This window comes from Bos indicus x Bos taurus, chromosome 25 (genome assembly GCF_003369695.1).
Source record: "Bos indicus x Bos taurus breed Angus x Brahman F1 hybrid chromosome 25, Bos_hybrid_MaternalHap_v2.0, whole genome shotgun sequence".
In the NCBI taxonomy this organism is placed as follows: domain Eukaryota; kingdom Metazoa; phylum Chordata; class Mammalia; order Artiodactyla; family Bovidae; genus Bos; species Bos indicus x Bos taurus.
In genome coordinates, this window is record NC_040100.1 from 17,154,309 (window position 1) to 17,172,232 (window position 17,924).

The following is a 17,924-nucleotide window of genomic DNA, read 5'->3' on the forward strand; positions in this document are numbered from 1 at the left end:
ACCAAGGCATTGACAGGTCCGATAACTCAGAGAGCATCTGGACTGGTGTGGCGTGTAACTGAAGAAGTTACAACAGCTGAGGGTTTGGAGAGCAAGGTCCAGCCCTCAGAAAAAGACTGGGGAGGGGCCAAGGTTGGGATGGGGCTAAGGAATGAGCCCCGCAGAGGGAGCAGGAATGTGTGTGTGTGTGCGCTCTGCTGCTTCAGTCCCGCGTGACTCTTTGTGACCCTGTGGACGGCAGCCTGCCAGGCTCCTCTGTCCATGGGATTCTCCAGGCAAGAATACTGGAGTGACATTTCCTTCTCCGGGGAATCTTCCCAACCCAGGGATCGAAGCCACGTCTCCTGCTTTGGCAGGTGGATTCTTTACCATTAGCACCATCTGGGAAGCAAGCCTCTGGGTTGGGTAGCACTTCTGGGGGAGTGAGCAATGGGCCAAAATGAACAGAGACCTGTCCTTCGAACCAAAAGCCTCCACTGGAAGTTATAGTGATGAAAACAGTGCAGCATCAACACGGGAACAAAGAAATTCATGGCACAGAATGATGAGCTAGGAGCAGACATGTCACGCGAGACTTGGAATGTGGTACAAAATCATGGTTTAAAATCAGTCGGGATATATGTCTGTGCACAGTTGACTCACTTTGCTGTGCAGGAGAAACTAACACAACATTGTAAAGCAACTCTACTCCAGTGAAAGTTAATTCATTTTTTTTTACAACTCAGAAATAAAATTATAAAATAAAATCAGTGGGGAAAGAACAGTTTGTTCTATAAGGGTTCAAAGCAATTACCTACTCACTAAAAAAAATAAAGTTATATCCTTATCTCACGCCGCTTACCAAGATAAAGTCCAGATGAATCAACATAAATATCTGTAAGTATGTTAGAAAAATATAGGAGAGTGTTGATTTTCTTAAAGCAGACACAGGAAGCAAAAACTAAACATCAAAAGACTGCTAACTTTGATTATAGTAAATAATCAAAATAGATGACAAAAACAGCTTTATTCATAATTGTCAAAACTTCAAAGCAACTAAGAAGTCCTTCAATAAGTGAATGAGTAAATAACCTGTGATACATCTGTACACTGCAATATTATTCAGGAGTAAAAGGAAAAGCGTAATCAAGCCAGGAAACACATGGAGGAACCTGAAATCCATATTGTTAAGTGAAAGAAGCCAATCAGAAAATTCTACATACTATGTGATTCCAACTCTATGACATTCTGAGAGCACCCAAGCTCTGGAGACGGTAAAAAGATCACTGGCTGCCAGAGTTTAAGGAGGAGGGATGACTGGGTGGAGCACAGGGGATTTTTCTGAAAGAGATGGGAATACCAGACCACCTGACCTGCCTCTTGAGAAATCTGTATGCAGGTCAGAACTGGACATGGACCAACAGACTGGTTCCAAATAGGAAAAGGAGTACGTCAAGGCTGTATATTGTCACCCTGCTTATTTAACTTATATGCAGAGTACATCATGAGAAATGCTGGACTGGAAGAAGCATAAGCTGGAATCAAGACTGCTGGGAGAAATATCAATAACCTCAGATATGCAGATGACACCACCCTTATGGCAGAAAGTGAAGAGGAACTCAAAAGCCTCTTGACAAAAGTGCAAGTGGAGAGTGAAAAGGTTGGCTTAAAGCTCAACATTCAGAAAACAAAGATCATGGCATCCAGTCCCATCACTTCATGGGAAATAGATGGGGAAACAGTGGAAACAGTGTCAGACTTTATTTTCTTGGGCTCCAAAATCACTGTAGATGGTGACTGCAGCCATGAAATTAAAAGACACTTACTCCTTGGGAGGAAAGTTATGACCAACCTAGATAGCATATTCAAAAGCAGAGACATTACTTTGCCAACAAAGGTCCGTCTAGTCAAGGCTATGGTTTTTCCTGTGGTCATGTATGGATGTGAGAGTTGGACTGTGAAGAAGGCTGAGCACCAAAGAATTGATGCTTTTGAACTGTGTCGTTGGAGAAGACTCTTGAGAGTCCCTTGGACAGCAAGGAGATCCAACCGGTCCATTCTGAAGGAGATCAGCCCTGGGATTTCTTTGGAAGGAATGATGCTAAAGCTGAAACTCCAGTACTTTGGCCATCTCATGGGAAGAGTTGACTCATTGGAAAAGACTCTGATGCTGGGAGGGATTGGGGGCAGGAGGATAAGGGGACGACAGAGGATGAGATGGCTGGATGGCATCACTGACTCGATGGACGTGAGTCTGGGTGAACTCTGGGAGTTGGTGATGGACAGGGAGGCCTGGCGTGCTGCGATTCATGGGGTCGCAAAGAGTCGGACACGACTGAGCGACTGAACTGAACTGAACTATTGGACACAATGGTGAATACATGTCACTTTGCCTTTGTCAAAATCCATAGACTGTACAACACAGAGTGAATCCTAATGTAAACGATGGATTTAGTAATAATGTATCACTGGGGCTCCCCTGGTAGCTCAGCTGGTAAAGAATCTACCTGCCATGCAGGAGACCCTGGTTCGGTTCCTGGGTCAGGAAGATCCCCTGGAGAAGGGATAGGCTATCCGCTCCAGCATTCTTGAGCTTTCCTGGTGGCTCAATCAGGAAAGAATCCACCAGCAACGCAGGAGATCTTGGTTTGATCCCTGGGTTGGGAAGTTCCCCTGGAGGAGGGCATGGCAACCCACTCCAGTATTCTTGCCTGGAGAATCCCCATGGACAGAGGAGCCTGGCAGGCTGCAGTCCATGGGGTCACAAAGAGTTGGACATGACTGAGCAACTAAGCACAGCACAGCAGTGTATCCCTACTGTCTCATCAGTTGTAACAAATGTACGCACTATTGAAAGATGTTAATCATAGGAGAAACTGTGGGGGAAGGGGGGGCTGGGAACTGTGGAACTCTCTATTTTCTGATCCTTTTTCTGTAAACTTAAAACTGCTTTAAAAAATAAAACCTATTAATTAAAAAAAGATGTGCTATACATAAGAAAAGACAAACGGTAAACTGTTTGGAGTTGATATAACAATAGGATTAGTATCCAGAAGACAAAAAGAACTTCTATCAATTGATAGAGAAAGATTTTTTTAAAAAATGAAATTGACAAAAGATACAATCATAGAATAAGAAATATAAATGGTTAATAAACACATGAAAAATGCCCAAGCTTACTAGTAATGCTGCTAAGCTGCTAAGTCACTTCAGTCGAGTAATGAGGGAAATGTAAAATTTAAAACCATGTTGAGGTGTCATTTTTCACCATGCCGTGGATACGATTTGTAATGTTTTATAATATGAAGTATTGGTGAGGATTTGGGTGAGGACTCTCACAGCTAGCAGAAGTTCCACAAAGTTCTGCTTCTCAAGAGAGCAGTTCACTGACATTGATCAAAATTCAAAATGTACACGGCGTTTATGACCCGGCATTTCCTCTTGTTTTTCATGCTGGAGAAATACTTGCTTGTCTGCACAAAGAGACTTGTAGAAATGTGTTTGTTGCAGCATTGCTTAGGGAGTAAAAAAGCTGGAAAGAGTGTCAACTGATTGGATAAATAAAACATGATATATCATTATCAAGAAATCTTATGCATCGGTTCCAAAGAATAAGGTACGTCTTATGTACTTTTTGGAAGTTCACCAAGAATTGTGTCAAGTAAAGAAAAATAAGAGGGACTTCCCTGGTAGTCCAGTGATTAGGCATACTGCCCGCCAGCGCAGGGAGCTCAGGTTTCCATCCTGAACTGAGATCTCACGTGCCTTGGGGCAGCTGAGCCCCTGCACCCCAACTACTGAGCCCATGTTCTAGCCCATGTTGCAGACCTACAACAACTGAGCCCATACACCGCAACTACTGAAGCCCTGTGCTCCTCAACAAGAGGAACCACTACAATGAGAAGCCCGCACAACACCGCTAAGAGTAGCCCCTGCTTGCTGCAACTGGAGAAAGCCTGCACGCAGCAACAAAGACCCAGCACAGCCAAAAATAAATGAACAAACAGAAAAAGAAAAAGAAAATATCCATATGGCTCAATCCTTGTTTCCTTCCAACAGAGGGAGCCAAGGCAGAGAGGACTGGAGAGGTTTCTAGCCTACCTTTGCTGGGGCATGACTATGAATGAGGTCTAAGCTTGGCAGAGACAGCCTGGGGCAGGCTGAGCCCTTAGGAGTCTTTGGGGGCCTCAGCACCTGTCACAATCACCCCCTTCCTCGATTTCCTGGCTCAAGTGCACCTCACCAGCCCTGGAGAGCACCCCTTATCTGAGGCCAGAGGTCCATGAGAGGCTGGCCTCAGCCCAGAGATACGGGCAACCAGCTCTGAGTCCTCTGTCTCCAGGGGGCCTGGGGTGAGGTGACTGGAAGGAGACCGATGTGCTGGATCCTGCTGGCTCAGCCCCCAAGCCCCAACCATGCCCATCTTTTCTCTGCTGCGCTTTCAGTGACATCACCTTGGTAGCTTGAAACTGACCACAGTGGGATTATTCACACCATGAAAACTGTCAAACACTACAAATCATAGCTTCTTTATTTTTCTCTCTGTCTTCAGAGAACGTGTTGTTAAACCTTTACCTTCAGGGGACTTCCCTGGTGATCCAGTGGTTAAGACTCCATGCTTCCACTGCAGGGGGCACAGGTTTGATCCCTGATTGGGGAACTAAGACCCTGCATGCCAGGCGGCAAAAAAATTTTTTTACCTTCACACCGTGGGAACACAGGATGTCCACCTTCACCCTCACTCCTGCCCCTAAGTCTGGATTCAGGACTCAGAGCCTCACTTCCTCTTTACTTCTGTCTTTTCTTATCTCTGCTGCTGCTGCTGCTGCTGCTAAGTCGCGTCAGTTGTGTCCAACCCTGTGTGACCCCATAGACGGCAGCCCACCAGGCTCCGCCGTCCCTGGGATTCTCCAGGCAAGAACGCTGGAGTGGGTTGCCATTTTCTTCTCCAATACATGAGAATGAAAAGTCAAAGTGAAGACACTCAGTTGTGTCCCACTCTTAGCGACCCCATAGACTGCAGCCTACCAGGCTCCTCCATCCATGGGATTTTCCAGGCAAGAGTACTGGAGTGGGGTGCCATTGCCTTCTCCTTCTTATCTCTATTCCTCTCCTTATCTCCGTCTCTTCTCTTGTATCAGAGGGGAAAGGGTGACTGGGGCAACAAGGGGAGGAGAGATACCTTCTCTGCAGCTTGGGAAGAACCCTGGCTTTAAGGGCATTTGGATCTGGGCCCCAGTCACGACTGACCCATTTACTCTCTTTGTGACTTGGGACAGACTTGACCACTCTGAGCTTCTGTTTTCTCACCTGTGAAATGGGAATAGTCACATTCAGGACTACTATATTAGAGGTGTGGTTTTGCTTTGACTTCAGGGAGTGACGGGCACCTAGACTTTGATGTGAATGGAGCCCTGTGGAATTGTGCAGTGGGCAACCTGAACAATGGTACATGGCCCACATCATCTTACTTACTTCAGAGGGTTGTTGTGAAAGATAATAATGGAGGTGAAAGAGTCTGACGAGTGCCTGGCACACAGTAGGTACACATGCATTATTGGTTTCCTTTCTTCCTCTTGTCATGCACCCCTTCCCTCCTCATCAATACTGTATCACTCCTTTTAAAATTAGGTGTGTGCCAGTTAGCCACATGCTGTGGCACCCACAAGGCTCTAGATGCCATGGTCCACACAGTACAATGTCCCCTGGCTTATAATAACCCTAGTAACTGTATCAATTGCATGCCTACTAGGCAGCAGACATGGAGGCCACCTTGCTTCATTTCAGTCATTTTTCACCTTATCTGTCATAATCTTCATCTTAGGGTTGAAAGACTTGAGGCTCAGAGGAGTGAGGTACCTCCCCCAGGGCCACATGGTAAAAAAAAGATTCCCACTCAGATCCTTTGGAATCAAAGTTCTCCCAGCCAGTGGGTTCCAAAATTTTTGACATGAGCCACAGAAAAAGATTTCATAATTACAGTCGCTACACACACAGCTGCACACACAGACACATGTGTATAGAACTGAAAGTTTCACAAAGCAATATTTACTCCTGCTACATTTGATGATATCAGATATTTCTATTCCATTCCAATAGGTTTTTAAAATGCTGGTTGCAATCCATGAAGTTGATTTCACAATCCACTTGTCTAGTGCATCAAGACCTGCTGTTTGATAAACATTCTCTAAGCAGTTTCTCCCAAATGACCTTCTTACACAGGTATCGGCAAACTCTGGCCCATTGGCTAAACCTGGCCCAACACTTGCTTTTGTAAATAAAGTTTTATTGGCACACAGTCATGTTCATCCCTTTGTGCACTGTCTGTGGTTCCTTTGTGCTAATACAGTAGAGCTGAATAGTTGCAATAGAGACCACATGGCCCAACCCACAGAGCCTAAAATATTGACTTATCTGGTCCCTAACAGAAAAGCTGCCCATCCAGAAATAGACCTGACTCTGTGTCTCTCTTGCTTAAATTTCTCCAGTGCTGCCCTTTGCCCTCTGGTTGAACTCAAATTTCTTGGTGGGCTTAGAAAACCACCGCCCTCTGATCTTCTGTGCTCTGGTCCCACTGGCTGCCCTTTCCTGGGGGGTTCATGTTCTCCCCAGCACTAACAGGCCTATGGTGGGCTGACAAAGCCCCACCTTGCTTCCTGACACCTTGTCCTGCTCCCCCTCCCAACAGGCCTCCTGGGAATGGTAGCCCACATGATGTACACGCAGGTGTTCCAGGTCACCGTGAGCCTCGGCCCTGAAGACTGGAGACCCCATTCCTGGGACTACGGGTGGTCCTTCTGGTAAGTGGCTTTTGACTTTCAGACACCAGATCCCTGAGGCATGCTGGGACTTTAGTAGCTCAATTCAGCTGGGAAACAGAGGAAGGTGGGAGTGAGGAGGGGAAGGGGGGGGGGGAACTCAGAGTCCAAAGATGCTTTGTGATCCTAGAACTGAGGTTGGCAAACTCTAGTCTCTGGGCCAAATCCAGCCCATCACCTGTTTTTCTGCAACTAGGGATGATTTTTACATTTTTAAATGGTTGAACGTGAATCAAGAGAAGAAGAATATTTTGTGACATGCGAAAACTCTGGAACATTCAGATTTCAGTGTCCATAAATAAAGTTTTATTGGGACATAGCCAGGCTCATCGTTTACATATTGTCCACAGCTGCTTGCAATCTAGAGTAGCAGAACTGAGCAGTTATGACAGAGGCTGAATGGCTCACTGAGCCTAAAATATTTACTATCTGGCCCTTTACGGAGACAGTTGGCCAGCCTCTGCCTTAGAGGCTGCTCCAGAAGTAGAGACAGAAGCTGTCAAGAGCCCAGGGAATGGCGCTGGATGCAGGGAGCAGGGACCAGCATCTTAGAGCATGGTGTGTGAAATAAAGGCAGACTCTGTCAGATTGTTTGGCTTGGGAGTGATGGAATCCCAGGCCTAAGTAAACAAGAGCAGTGTGTTAGTTCATGGAATTGAAAAGTCAGGTGGGTCAGCTGTGGGGGCTGGAGGGAATGGATTGTAACAGAAAAACCCACCCACCTCAGTCCAGTCAAAAAGGGAACACATTGCTTCCTGTAAATGGAAAGCACAGCTTGGCATGGACTTCAGGAAATGTTTGATCCAGAGTTGCTGATGTCATCAGAGCTGAGTTTTCTTCCTCTGTGGTCACCTGAGCATTGCTCACTCCCCATGTGTCCCTGAGTGGGCTTCACTCCTGGTGCTGAGAAAGCTCCTTTGAGGCTGGTGCTCCTTCCTTCACATAGAGAAGGAGAAAGAGCTCTTTCCCTAACACTCACTGACGTCCCCCAACCCTCCCTCTGATGAGCTCAACTTCGGTCATTTTCTCTCTTCTGAATCATCACCATGGCTGGGGGAATGCCATGAGCTGATTGGCTCAGCTGGGCCATTCTTCTGGAACAAGGAATGAGTCCAACACTCCTAAATGGTGAATGAGTGGAACAGATGCTAAGTGAGCTACCACAATGCCTGCTTCAGGCACAGCTTGATCCAGGTGGTCATGTGATTGATCAGGAACCCGGTCATTCTCTCCCCACTTCTGACCCCATTCTCTTTGTGTCAACTTTACTCATAAGCAACTTTTCCCCAGGTGGTAGCAAATTTGGTTACCAAGCCCAGTCCTAGGCTTATGTGCTGTGCTAAATGACTTCAGTCGTGTACAACTCTTTGTGACCCTATGGGCTGTAGCTTGCCAGGCTTCTCTGTCCATGGGATTCTCCAGGCAAAAATACTGGAGTGGGTTGCCATGCTGTCCTCCAGGGGATCTTCCCAACCCGGGGATCTCTTACCTCTCCTGCATGGGCAGGCAGGTTCTTTACCCCTAGCACCATCTGGGGCAAACTAGTTCCAAGCTTACATGTTACAAATGTAGCAATACCAGAAGAGAGACTGGGCCTCTTCCCAATATTGCCAGCCAAAATCCTGGATATAACTTTCACTGGATTAACTTAAGTCACCTGACCGTACTGCAACCAATGGTTTAGCCCCTGAGGGGACTCGACTGTTCTAATTCGGCTGGCATGAGTCACGTGGTGTGGTGGGTGGGGTTGCCCCATCCACACTGTTGGACAGAGAAATGGAGGAGAGATCCTCTAATGGGAAGCCTGGAGTGGGGCATGATTGGAGTGAGCTGTTATCAAGAGGAGGACTATGCCCTAGAAAGACAAGTGACCATAGTCTGTTCCACAGGGTATCCGTGGTCCGGTTCTGGAGCTTAGGGACCATTCATCCACTCAAGCATCTAACACATTAGCTGACTGAGCACTCATTCAGGGGCAGCTGGTGCTGGGGCTCCTAGCTACTGAGGGTACAGCAGTGGCTGAGACAGCGTTGTGACAGGAGTTCTAGACAAGTAGACACGCTATCCACTGAACCATGCTATGATGTGGGTGGTTGGGGGGAATCACAGACAGCCATGAAAGCCATGGAAGAAGGGGTCCCTGACCCAGCTTCCCCTGGGGAAGGTCCTCAGGGAGAATCTGATCAGACAAGCTAGTGGAGGAGGGGATAAGGTAGGTGCTGGACAGGGGGATGGCAGGTGCAAAGACTTGGCAGTGAGAGGGCATCTCTGGTAGAGATGGTCAGAATAGAGCAGAAAGAGCTATGATTAGGACCAGTGGGGACTCCTGCTATATTTCTGCCCCTTCTCACTCTCTGCTTGGCCCCGCCCCCTTAAAGCTAAAGGCCTGTGCCTTAAAGCAGAAGTCCCCAACCCCTGGGATCGAATGCCTGATGATCTGAGGTGCGGCTGATATAATAATATTGGAAATAAAGTGCACAATAAATGTAATACCCTTGAGTCATCCCCAGACCATCCCCTACCGCCCCAGTCCGTGGAAAAATTGTCTTCCACAAAACCAGTCTCTCGTGCCAAGAAGGTTGGGGACCACTGCCTTAAAGGGACCTTGACCGGCCAACAGAGACCCCAGTACCTTTAAGTAGAACAGCTGTAGGGAATCGGCAGCAGGGAACCTCACAACAGTGTGTGAGGCAGGTGCTTCATGGAGGGGAAACTGAGGCACAGGGAACTTAAGTAGCCTGTCCAAGGTAATCCAGCTTGTGAGCAGCAGAGCTGGGATTTGAACCCAGACAGTCTGGTTCTGCAGTCTATGGTCTCAACCTCTATATTTTGCCTCTCAAAGTGTATGTGTGTGTGTTTGTGTGTGTGTGTGTGTGAGCTCAGTCATGTCTGACTCTTTGTGACCCCACGGACTGTAGCCCACCAGGTTTCTCTGTCCATGAGATTTCTCAGGTAAGAATACTGGTGTGGGTTGCCATTCCCTTCTCCAGGGGATCTTTCCGACCCAGGGATGGAACCTGCGACTCTTGCATCTCCTGCATTGGCAAATGGATTCTTTGCCACTAGCGCTACCTGGGATTTCAACAACCTCAGATATGCAGATGCTGCCACCCTAATGGTAGAAGGCGAAGAGGAACCAAAGAGCCCCTTGAGGAAGGTGAAAGAGGAGAGTGAAAAAGCTGACTTAAAACTCAACATTTAAGATCATGGCATCCGGTTCCATCACTTCATGACAAATAGACGGGGAGAAAAAATGGAAACAGTGGTAGATTTTATTTTCTTGGGCTCCAGAATCATTGTGGACGGTGACTGCAGCCCTGAAATTAAAAGATGCTTGCTTTGGGGATGAGAGATCGTGTGTGTTTAGCACATGACACACGTAAGTGCTCCGGAAACGCTAGTTTTCCTAATATTACTGATACTGACGTGAAATTTAACACTCACAATAACCCCCTGTTGTATATGTAGACACTGAGACTCAGAAAGGTTGGGTCACTTGCCCAGGATTCAGAATCTCCTCCCCCCACGGGCCTCTCTTTCCAGCATCCGCTGGCCCTCCAACCTGGCAGGGAGCCCAGCCTGCTGTGTTGGCCACAGGAACCTTTCTTCCTCTGGAACCAGACCTCCTGCCCTGTTCCTCAGCTCCCCCTGGGCTGGCCTCCTGGGGGGCACCCAATTCCCATTTAACTTATTTAAGGCCGGGCCCCAGTGTGAGGCCCCTATTAGGGCTGATCCATTTCTCCTTGTCACTGAGGCCTGCAAGATGGATCAGCCCCATTTTTCATCCCTCGCATCTGGGGCCTTGCCAGGGCCGTGCAGTGTCATCTCGCTTGTTTAATATGTGTGAGGCCATTTGTCAAAATTCTGCCCCCACCCCCCGCCAGGGAGGAGGCCAGCTCCACGGTGAGACAGCGCCAGCCTCTGTCTCCTGGCCCAGCTGGGGTGGAATAACCCCTGGGCTTGTAGTCCAGCACGTCTGAGGAGCTCAGCCAATCTTGGGGACCAGCTTTCGAGAGCCACACCTGCCCAGGGAGGTGAAGTTTCTGGGGCTGGGTGTCCGCCAGCCTGGGTTCAGTCCTTACATCGCCGGCAGTGGTGCTGGCTGGAGCTGGGAGCTTAGCTCAGGCTGTCAGCAGGATCTGCTTCTCAGGCATGGTGGTGGGGTCCCTGTAGAGTGTCCCAAGAGCAGACGTTCGCAGAGATTCAAATGGAAGCTGCAAGTGTATTTTCTGAGCCTGCCTCAGAAATCACTCAGTGTCACTTCTGCTGTGTTCTGATGGTCACGAGCAAGGGATGGGGGCCAGAGGCAAGGAGAAAGGGCTGCACAAAGCGTGAACCCCAGGAGGTGTGGCTCGGGGCGGGGGAAGGGGCATCTTTGGCGACTGCGTGAAATAACGCCTGTGAGGCATTAGCACAGAGAAGGTGCTCAGTGCGTGTTTTGTTATGAAAGGCAAGCACCACATCGTCCCTGAGTCTCAGCGTCTTCCTTTCTAGAGCAGGGATCATAGTACTGCGGGTCTAATGGCGTCCTTGTAAGCACCAGGTGGCACCCAGCTCTCAGAGTGCTTATACACCAGAAGTGCTCTGTAAGTGGCAGTGATTATAAATGGTGATAATGACATGGGGGCCTTTGATAATGCCATGCTGGCTTTTTGAGAGGCATGTGATCCAGATGTCTGAGAGGATGGCATCTGGGGGGCATGCAGGCTATCCCTTGCACTCTGTTCTCGCCAGTCTCCCCGGACGTGGTTCCCCGGACGTGGTTCCCAGGACTTTAGTGTTTCCTCGAGATCCAGCCCTGACTGCACCCTCTCCTTATTCCCCGACTCCCCTCCCTGAGCAGGTCCCCCCACACACACTAAGCGGAAGAATCCCATCCCTGTCCTGTGCCCCAGGCCCTCCAACTCTCCTGCCTGCTACTTTTTTCAGCTCTTTGTCTTAACTCTCTGCAGGTTGTCCTGTGACAGCGCCAAGGCAAGCCCCTGAGGACTGGGGTCATGGGGACACAGGCAGCTGCTTGGCTTGGGGGGCGGGTGGATGAGGCCAAGGTTGGTCAGCACCTCCTTTGTACCTGGCATGGCGGGAGGCACTTTACAAACCCTGAGCTGTTCATTCTGGCCATTGACTCCCACTTGGTGGGGTTGCCATGCCCACCTGCGGGATGAGGACACATGCTCAGACAGGGCAAAGGTCCAGGTCACATAGCTTCTGTGTGCTGTGCACAGCCTCAGAAGATACCACGTTACATGCAGCCCAGGGCTGAATCCAGCCTGCAGATATTTTGTTTGACCTGCCATGGTGTTTTTTCTTTCTTAATTGCATTTATTTCTAACATGCGAATTCATAAGAATTTGACAGTAAATCCAGGTTTCTGGCTTCTCTTGACTATCGGAAGATATGTCCTTGCCTAAGCCACATTGCCTCATGGCAGCTTCAGCTGAGTAGAGGCTGCCCCTTTAGATGAATCACCTGCTCGCCACTTTACCACAGTCCCCACTGCTCCCCATCGCCTTACCCACACTTTCCTCATTCAGTCATCACCTGACTCTGCAGGAATTGGAGTGCGTGACCCTTACTTGAAATGTCAACATTTCCTGATGATGAAGGGAGAATGGAAAGCTAGGATCAGTTTCTACTTCTGTTTTGCATTTGGTCAAAGTGGAGAGAGATGGGAAAAGGGCCCCTCCTACCCCAGCACACGTAGAGGGAGACCCCAGCCCTGAGCATTGACAGAATGCTTAACAGAATGAGGGCTGGGGAACCTACCATCGTGGAGCTGTATTATAAACACAGGATGCCCAGAGAGGTTAAGCCGTTTGTCCTGGGTCACACAGCAAAGGAGTGGCAAGTTAGGCCAGGTCCCAGGAGGGCGGCGCCTCTCCGTTTGCTTCTGGGGTCCATCTGTATGTCATGTGGCCTCCCTACTGTCCTCCTCTCTTCCTCTCCCCTCCTCTTCAATCTCTCTGACCCTGTGGAAACAGCAGTCTAGCCCTTTCCCTCTCTGGGGACCCCAGGCTGCCCTGCCCTCTCTACATTTCAGCAAGTTGATCCCTTGCAGTGGGAGAGGGGGTTTCTGGAAGAGCCTTGGCTACAAAGAACCACTGCATTGGGTGTTTGCTGGTGTTACTGAGAGGCTGTGTTGGTCAGCAGAAAGCTCTTACTCTGACTTATATCCCTGAAGCAGGTGACACTGGCCTTGTTTTCTGCAAGACCAAAGTGGGGAGAGAGCAGTGTGGTGCCCAGGCGTGCCCTGCTGGCATGGTGTGGACCAGCTGGGCCCCCAGAACCTGCCATCATTATCTCTTGGTCTCTTCATTCACGGGCACCAAGGGTGGCCTAAATTAGGAGCATTTGTGCCTTGTCCTGCCCCACATGGTGTCTCTGTGCCCATCTGGCCTGAAGGTAGGCAAGGACTGCCTTCCTCAGTGACCAGGTACAGTCTTTCTGCTGAGCAGGGCCTGGGGTAGATTTCAAGGTGGCATCTAAGTGTCTGAATCTGGTCCCCTAGCATCCCTCCCATGACCCACCCCTGTAGCTCCCAGAGGACAGAGAGTTTACTGACAGCCACCCCCACTGCCCGCCCCCCATCAGTGTCACAGTGGCCACTCTGTCCTTGTCTCCAAAAACCAGGTCAACCACCCACGTACCTCACTGTACCAGTCCAGCCACGTAAGCTGCAAACCCCAGCAGGCCTTCCACCCTCGAGGTTTTCAGCCTGTGCCTAGCGTGTGGGCCTGGGAGCCTTGGGGTTTGGGCAATGGGGAAGTTGAAGACTCACAGATGCAGCCCTGAGCCCCTCACCCACATCAAAACCAGAACACGGGCTTTTACGGTGCTCTAGTGGTTAAAAATCTGCCTGCCAATGCAGGGGACACAGATTCAACTCCTGGTCCGGGAAGATGGCACATGCCATGAAGCAACTATTACCTGTGCTCCAAAACTACTGAACCCACGAGCTACAACCACTGAAGCCCGTGTGCCTAGAGCCTGAGCTCTGCAACAAGAGAAACCACCACGATGAGAAGTCCGTGCACCACCATGAACAGTAACCCTGCTCACGGCAGCTAGAGAAAGCCCATGCACAGCAATAAAGACCCAGTGCAGCCAAAAACAAATAAAATCAAAAGAAACAAAAAACCATCCTGTGGCTCTACCCTACTTGTGCCGACTTTAGGTTTTACCTTACCGGACTGTAATAAGGCACCCACATCTAGCTGGACTGGAACCAGAGTAGAGAGCTGTGGCTTTCACCCTGCTTGACTCTAATAAGCCCCATGCACCTCTGAGTGTCTATAGAGGTCACATGGGGAGCTCGGACTCCCTCCCAATAGGCAGTTACAAGGTGCCCCTCCCCATCCCTGCTGAGGCGGTATCAGAGGAGAAGTCGTGGAGAGTCAGGCTTGTCACCACTGCTGGGGAGGGGGTGGGATGATGAAGTCATTCCTTCCCCTGTGGTATCAAGTGGAGGCAAACTGGGGAGCCATAATGAGTCACTCCTACCCTTCCTAACCAGAGTGGTAGCTGCAGAGGCTTCAGGGGGTCAGAACTAATCACCTCTGCCCAGCAGTAACCAGGAACCTTTCCGCCTTGAATGTCAGTAGTGGCCCAGTGGGAAACCTGGACTCCTACTCCTGCCTGGCAGTTACGAGGCAGTGTTCCGTCTTCCTTTGTCAGAATGGTGTCAGAGGAAGTCAGCTAAAGCAGAAGGTTTAAACAAGGTCCAGAGTCTCATAAAAAATACCCCAAATCTCAAGGTTGCCACTAAAAATCACTGACCACATGAAAGCCTGGGAAAATCTCAACCTGAAAGTAAAAATATACTCCATAGATCCCAATACTGAGATAACAGAGGTGTTACAATGATCTGAGAAAGATTCTAAAATAATCATTATTAAAATCCTTCAGCAGGCACCCTTGAAACAAATGAAAAAAAAATAGAAAGTCTTAGGAAAGAACTAGAAGATGTAAAAAAGAAATGAGTGGAATTTTTAAAACTCAAAAACATGATAACTGAAATAAAAAACTTAGTGGGTGGGCGCAGCAGTAGACTGGAGAAGACAGAGGAAAGAATCTGTGAACTTGAAGATAGAAGTTACCCAACGTGAACAACAGAGAAAACAGACTTTTGAAAAATGAACAGAGCCTCAAGGATCTCTGGGACTATAGCAGAAGATCTAACATTGAACTGCCAAAAGGGAAGAGGCAAGAGCGTGCTGAAAAAGTGCTCAGAGAAATAATGGCTGGAAAATCCCCCAATTTTGTAAAAGGTATAAACCTACAGAGTCAAACTGAGTGGATAGCCAAACAGGGTAGACTCAGGATACGTTTGTCTATGAACATCATAGATAAACTGTTTTTTTTTAAAAAAACTTAAGTCAAAGAAAAAAATATTGAAAGCAGCAAGAGTGAAACAGTACCTTAACTGTGCTCCAACGTGTTCGATTATTGGTGACCCCACGGACTGTGGCCTACCAGGCTCCTCTGCCCGTGGAATTTTCCAGGCAAGAATACTGGAGTGGACTGCCATTGTCTACTACAGGGGATCTTCCCAGCCCAGGAATCGAACCTGTGCCTCTTATGCCTCCTGCATTGGCATGTGGATTCTTGACCACTAGCGCCACCTGGGAAGCCCCCCTTAACTGTGTGTGCTCAGTTGCTTAAGTCGTGTCTGACTCTTTGCGATGCTATGGCCTGTAGCCCGCCAGGCTCCTCTGTCCATGGGGATTCTCCAGGCAAGAGTACTGGAGTGGTTTTCCATGTCCTTCTCCAGGGGATCTTCCCAACCCAGGAATTGAACCCACGTCTTTTTACACCCCCTGAATTGGCAGGCAAGTTCTTTACCACTAGCATCACCTGGGAAGTCCTTAACTGTAGGGAAAACCAATTTAAACAGGGGGGTTTAAAAAAAAAAATAAACAGGGGGGTTTGCATCAGAAACAGTGGAGCTAGAAGGAAGTGACATGATGTTTCAAGTGCTGAAAGAAAAAAAACCCATCAATTTAGAATTCCGTTTCTAGCAAAAATATCCTTTAGGAAAGGGAAGGAGGAATCAAAACATTCTCAGATGGAGGAAAACTAAGAAAAGTTGTTGGCAGACCTATCCTGAAAGAATGGCCAAAAAAAGCTCTCTAAATAGAAAAAAAAATTAAGAAGAAATCTTGGAACATTAGGAAGAAAAGAACATTTTTACTTTTCCTCTTAAGTTTTCTGTCATGCATGATGATTGAAGGAAAAATTACAGCACGGGATATGGTTCTAAATTACTCAGAGGAAATATTTAAGGCAATTATATTATTAATGGTACAAGATTAAGGGGCATAAAGGGAAAACAACATGATCATATCAATCAATGCAGAAAATTTTTTGACAAAATTCAACATCCATTTATGACTTTTTAAAAACTTGTAGAAAGCTAGGAATAGAGAGAAACTACTTCAACTTGATAAAGAGCATCTACAAACACCTACAGCTAACATTACACTTAATGTTGAAAGACTGAATGCTTTCTCCCCAAGACTGTAAATACCACTGTTGCTCAGCATAGTGCTAGAAGTTCTTGCTAGTGTCATGAAAAGTAAATCAAAGGCCGCTGCTGCTGCTGCTAAATCGCTTCAGTCATGTCCGACTCTGTGTGACCCCAAAGACGACAGCCCACCAGGCTCCCCCGTCCCTAGGATTCTCCAGGCAAAAACACTGGAGTGGGTTGCCATTTCCTTCTCCAATGCATGATAGTGAAAAGTGAAAGTGAAGTTGCTCAGTCGTATCTGACTCTTAGCTACCCTATGGACTGGAGCCCACCAGGCTCCCCCGTCCACGGGATTTTCCAGAGAGTGAAAAGGAAGAAATAACTACACCTATTTGCAGATGACATGATTGTCTATGTAGAAAGATCTAAGAAATCTATGCCTCCCCAAAATGCCTAGACCTAATAAATGAGTTCAGTTTGGTGTCAGGATACAATGTAAAAATAGAAAAAAATTGCATTTCTGTAAGCTAGCAAAAACAGTTGGACAACAAAAGTAAAAAATGCCATACCCTGTATACTTCAAAAAGTGAGTCATAAAACATCCACAGGATTTGCATGCCCAAACCACAAAATGCTAATGAAAGAAATCAAAGAAGATCTAAATAAATGGAGAGATATACTATGTTCGTGGTAAAGATGTTGATTCTCAAGTTGGTATAAAGATCTCAGCAATATTTCATGTAGGTTTAGACAAGATTGTTCTAAAATTTGGTAGGAAAGGCAAAAGAACTGGGAGGGCTAAAACAATTTTGAGAGAGAAGAAGAAAGTGGGAGGAGTCAGTCTACCTAATGTCAAGACTTAACTATTGAGCTACAGTAACCCAGACTGTGTAGTCTTGCTGGAAGGATAGGCATACAGATCAATGGAACAAAATAAGGAACCTAGAAACAGACCCATACAAATATGGCCAACTGATTTTTTACAAAGGTATAAATCCATTCAGTGGAACAGGAAATAACTTTTTCAACAAATGGTACTGGAGCTATTTGATAGTCATAGGCAAAAAAAAAAAAAAAAAATCAATCTTTATTCCTTACCTTATATAAAAAGTAACTCAAAATAGATCACAGTCCTCAATATAAAATGTAAAACTATAAAATTTTTAGAAAAAAATATGAGAAAAATCTTTGGGATTTAGATCTGGCAAAGAGTTTTTAGACTTGACATCAAAAGCATCAAAGGAAAAAATTGATAAAATGGATTTCATCAAAATTAAACACTTTTCCTCTGTGAAAAACTTGTTAAGAGGTTGAGAAGATAAGCTACAGACTGAAAGAAACTTTTGGAAACCAGATATCTGACAAAGAACCAGTATCTAGGATATAGAAAAACACTCTAAACTCAACAGTAAATAACAACAACAAAACAATCCAATTAGAAAGTGGGCAAAAAAAAAAAAAGTGAGCAGCCATTTTACCAAAGAGGACACACAGATGGCAAATAAGCAAATGAAAAGATGTTCACCACCATTAGCCATTAGGGAAATGCAAATGAAAGCCACAATGAGATATTTCTACATGTCTCTCAGAATAGCTTAACATTAATAAATAGTGACAACACCAAAAGCTGGTGAGGGTGTGGAACAGCTCATACATTACTC

At 47.1% G+C, this 17,924-nt stretch overlaps 1 protein-coding gene across 2 annotated transcripts in view; it reads left to right on the forward strand.

Annotated features, from left to right (window-relative positions):
- Positions 1–17,924, forward strand: part of GSG1L (GSG1 like) — a 252,603-nt gene that overhangs the window by 202,567 nt on the left and 32,112 nt on the right. For both annotated transcript variants that reach the window (XM_027527610.1, XM_027527609.1), the window contains exon 4: positions 6,668–6,779. In XM_027527610.1, coding sequence (XP_027383411.1) covers positions 6,668–6,779 — 112 coding nt within the window. The remainder of the gene's footprint in view (positions 1–6,667; positions 6,780–17,924) is intronic.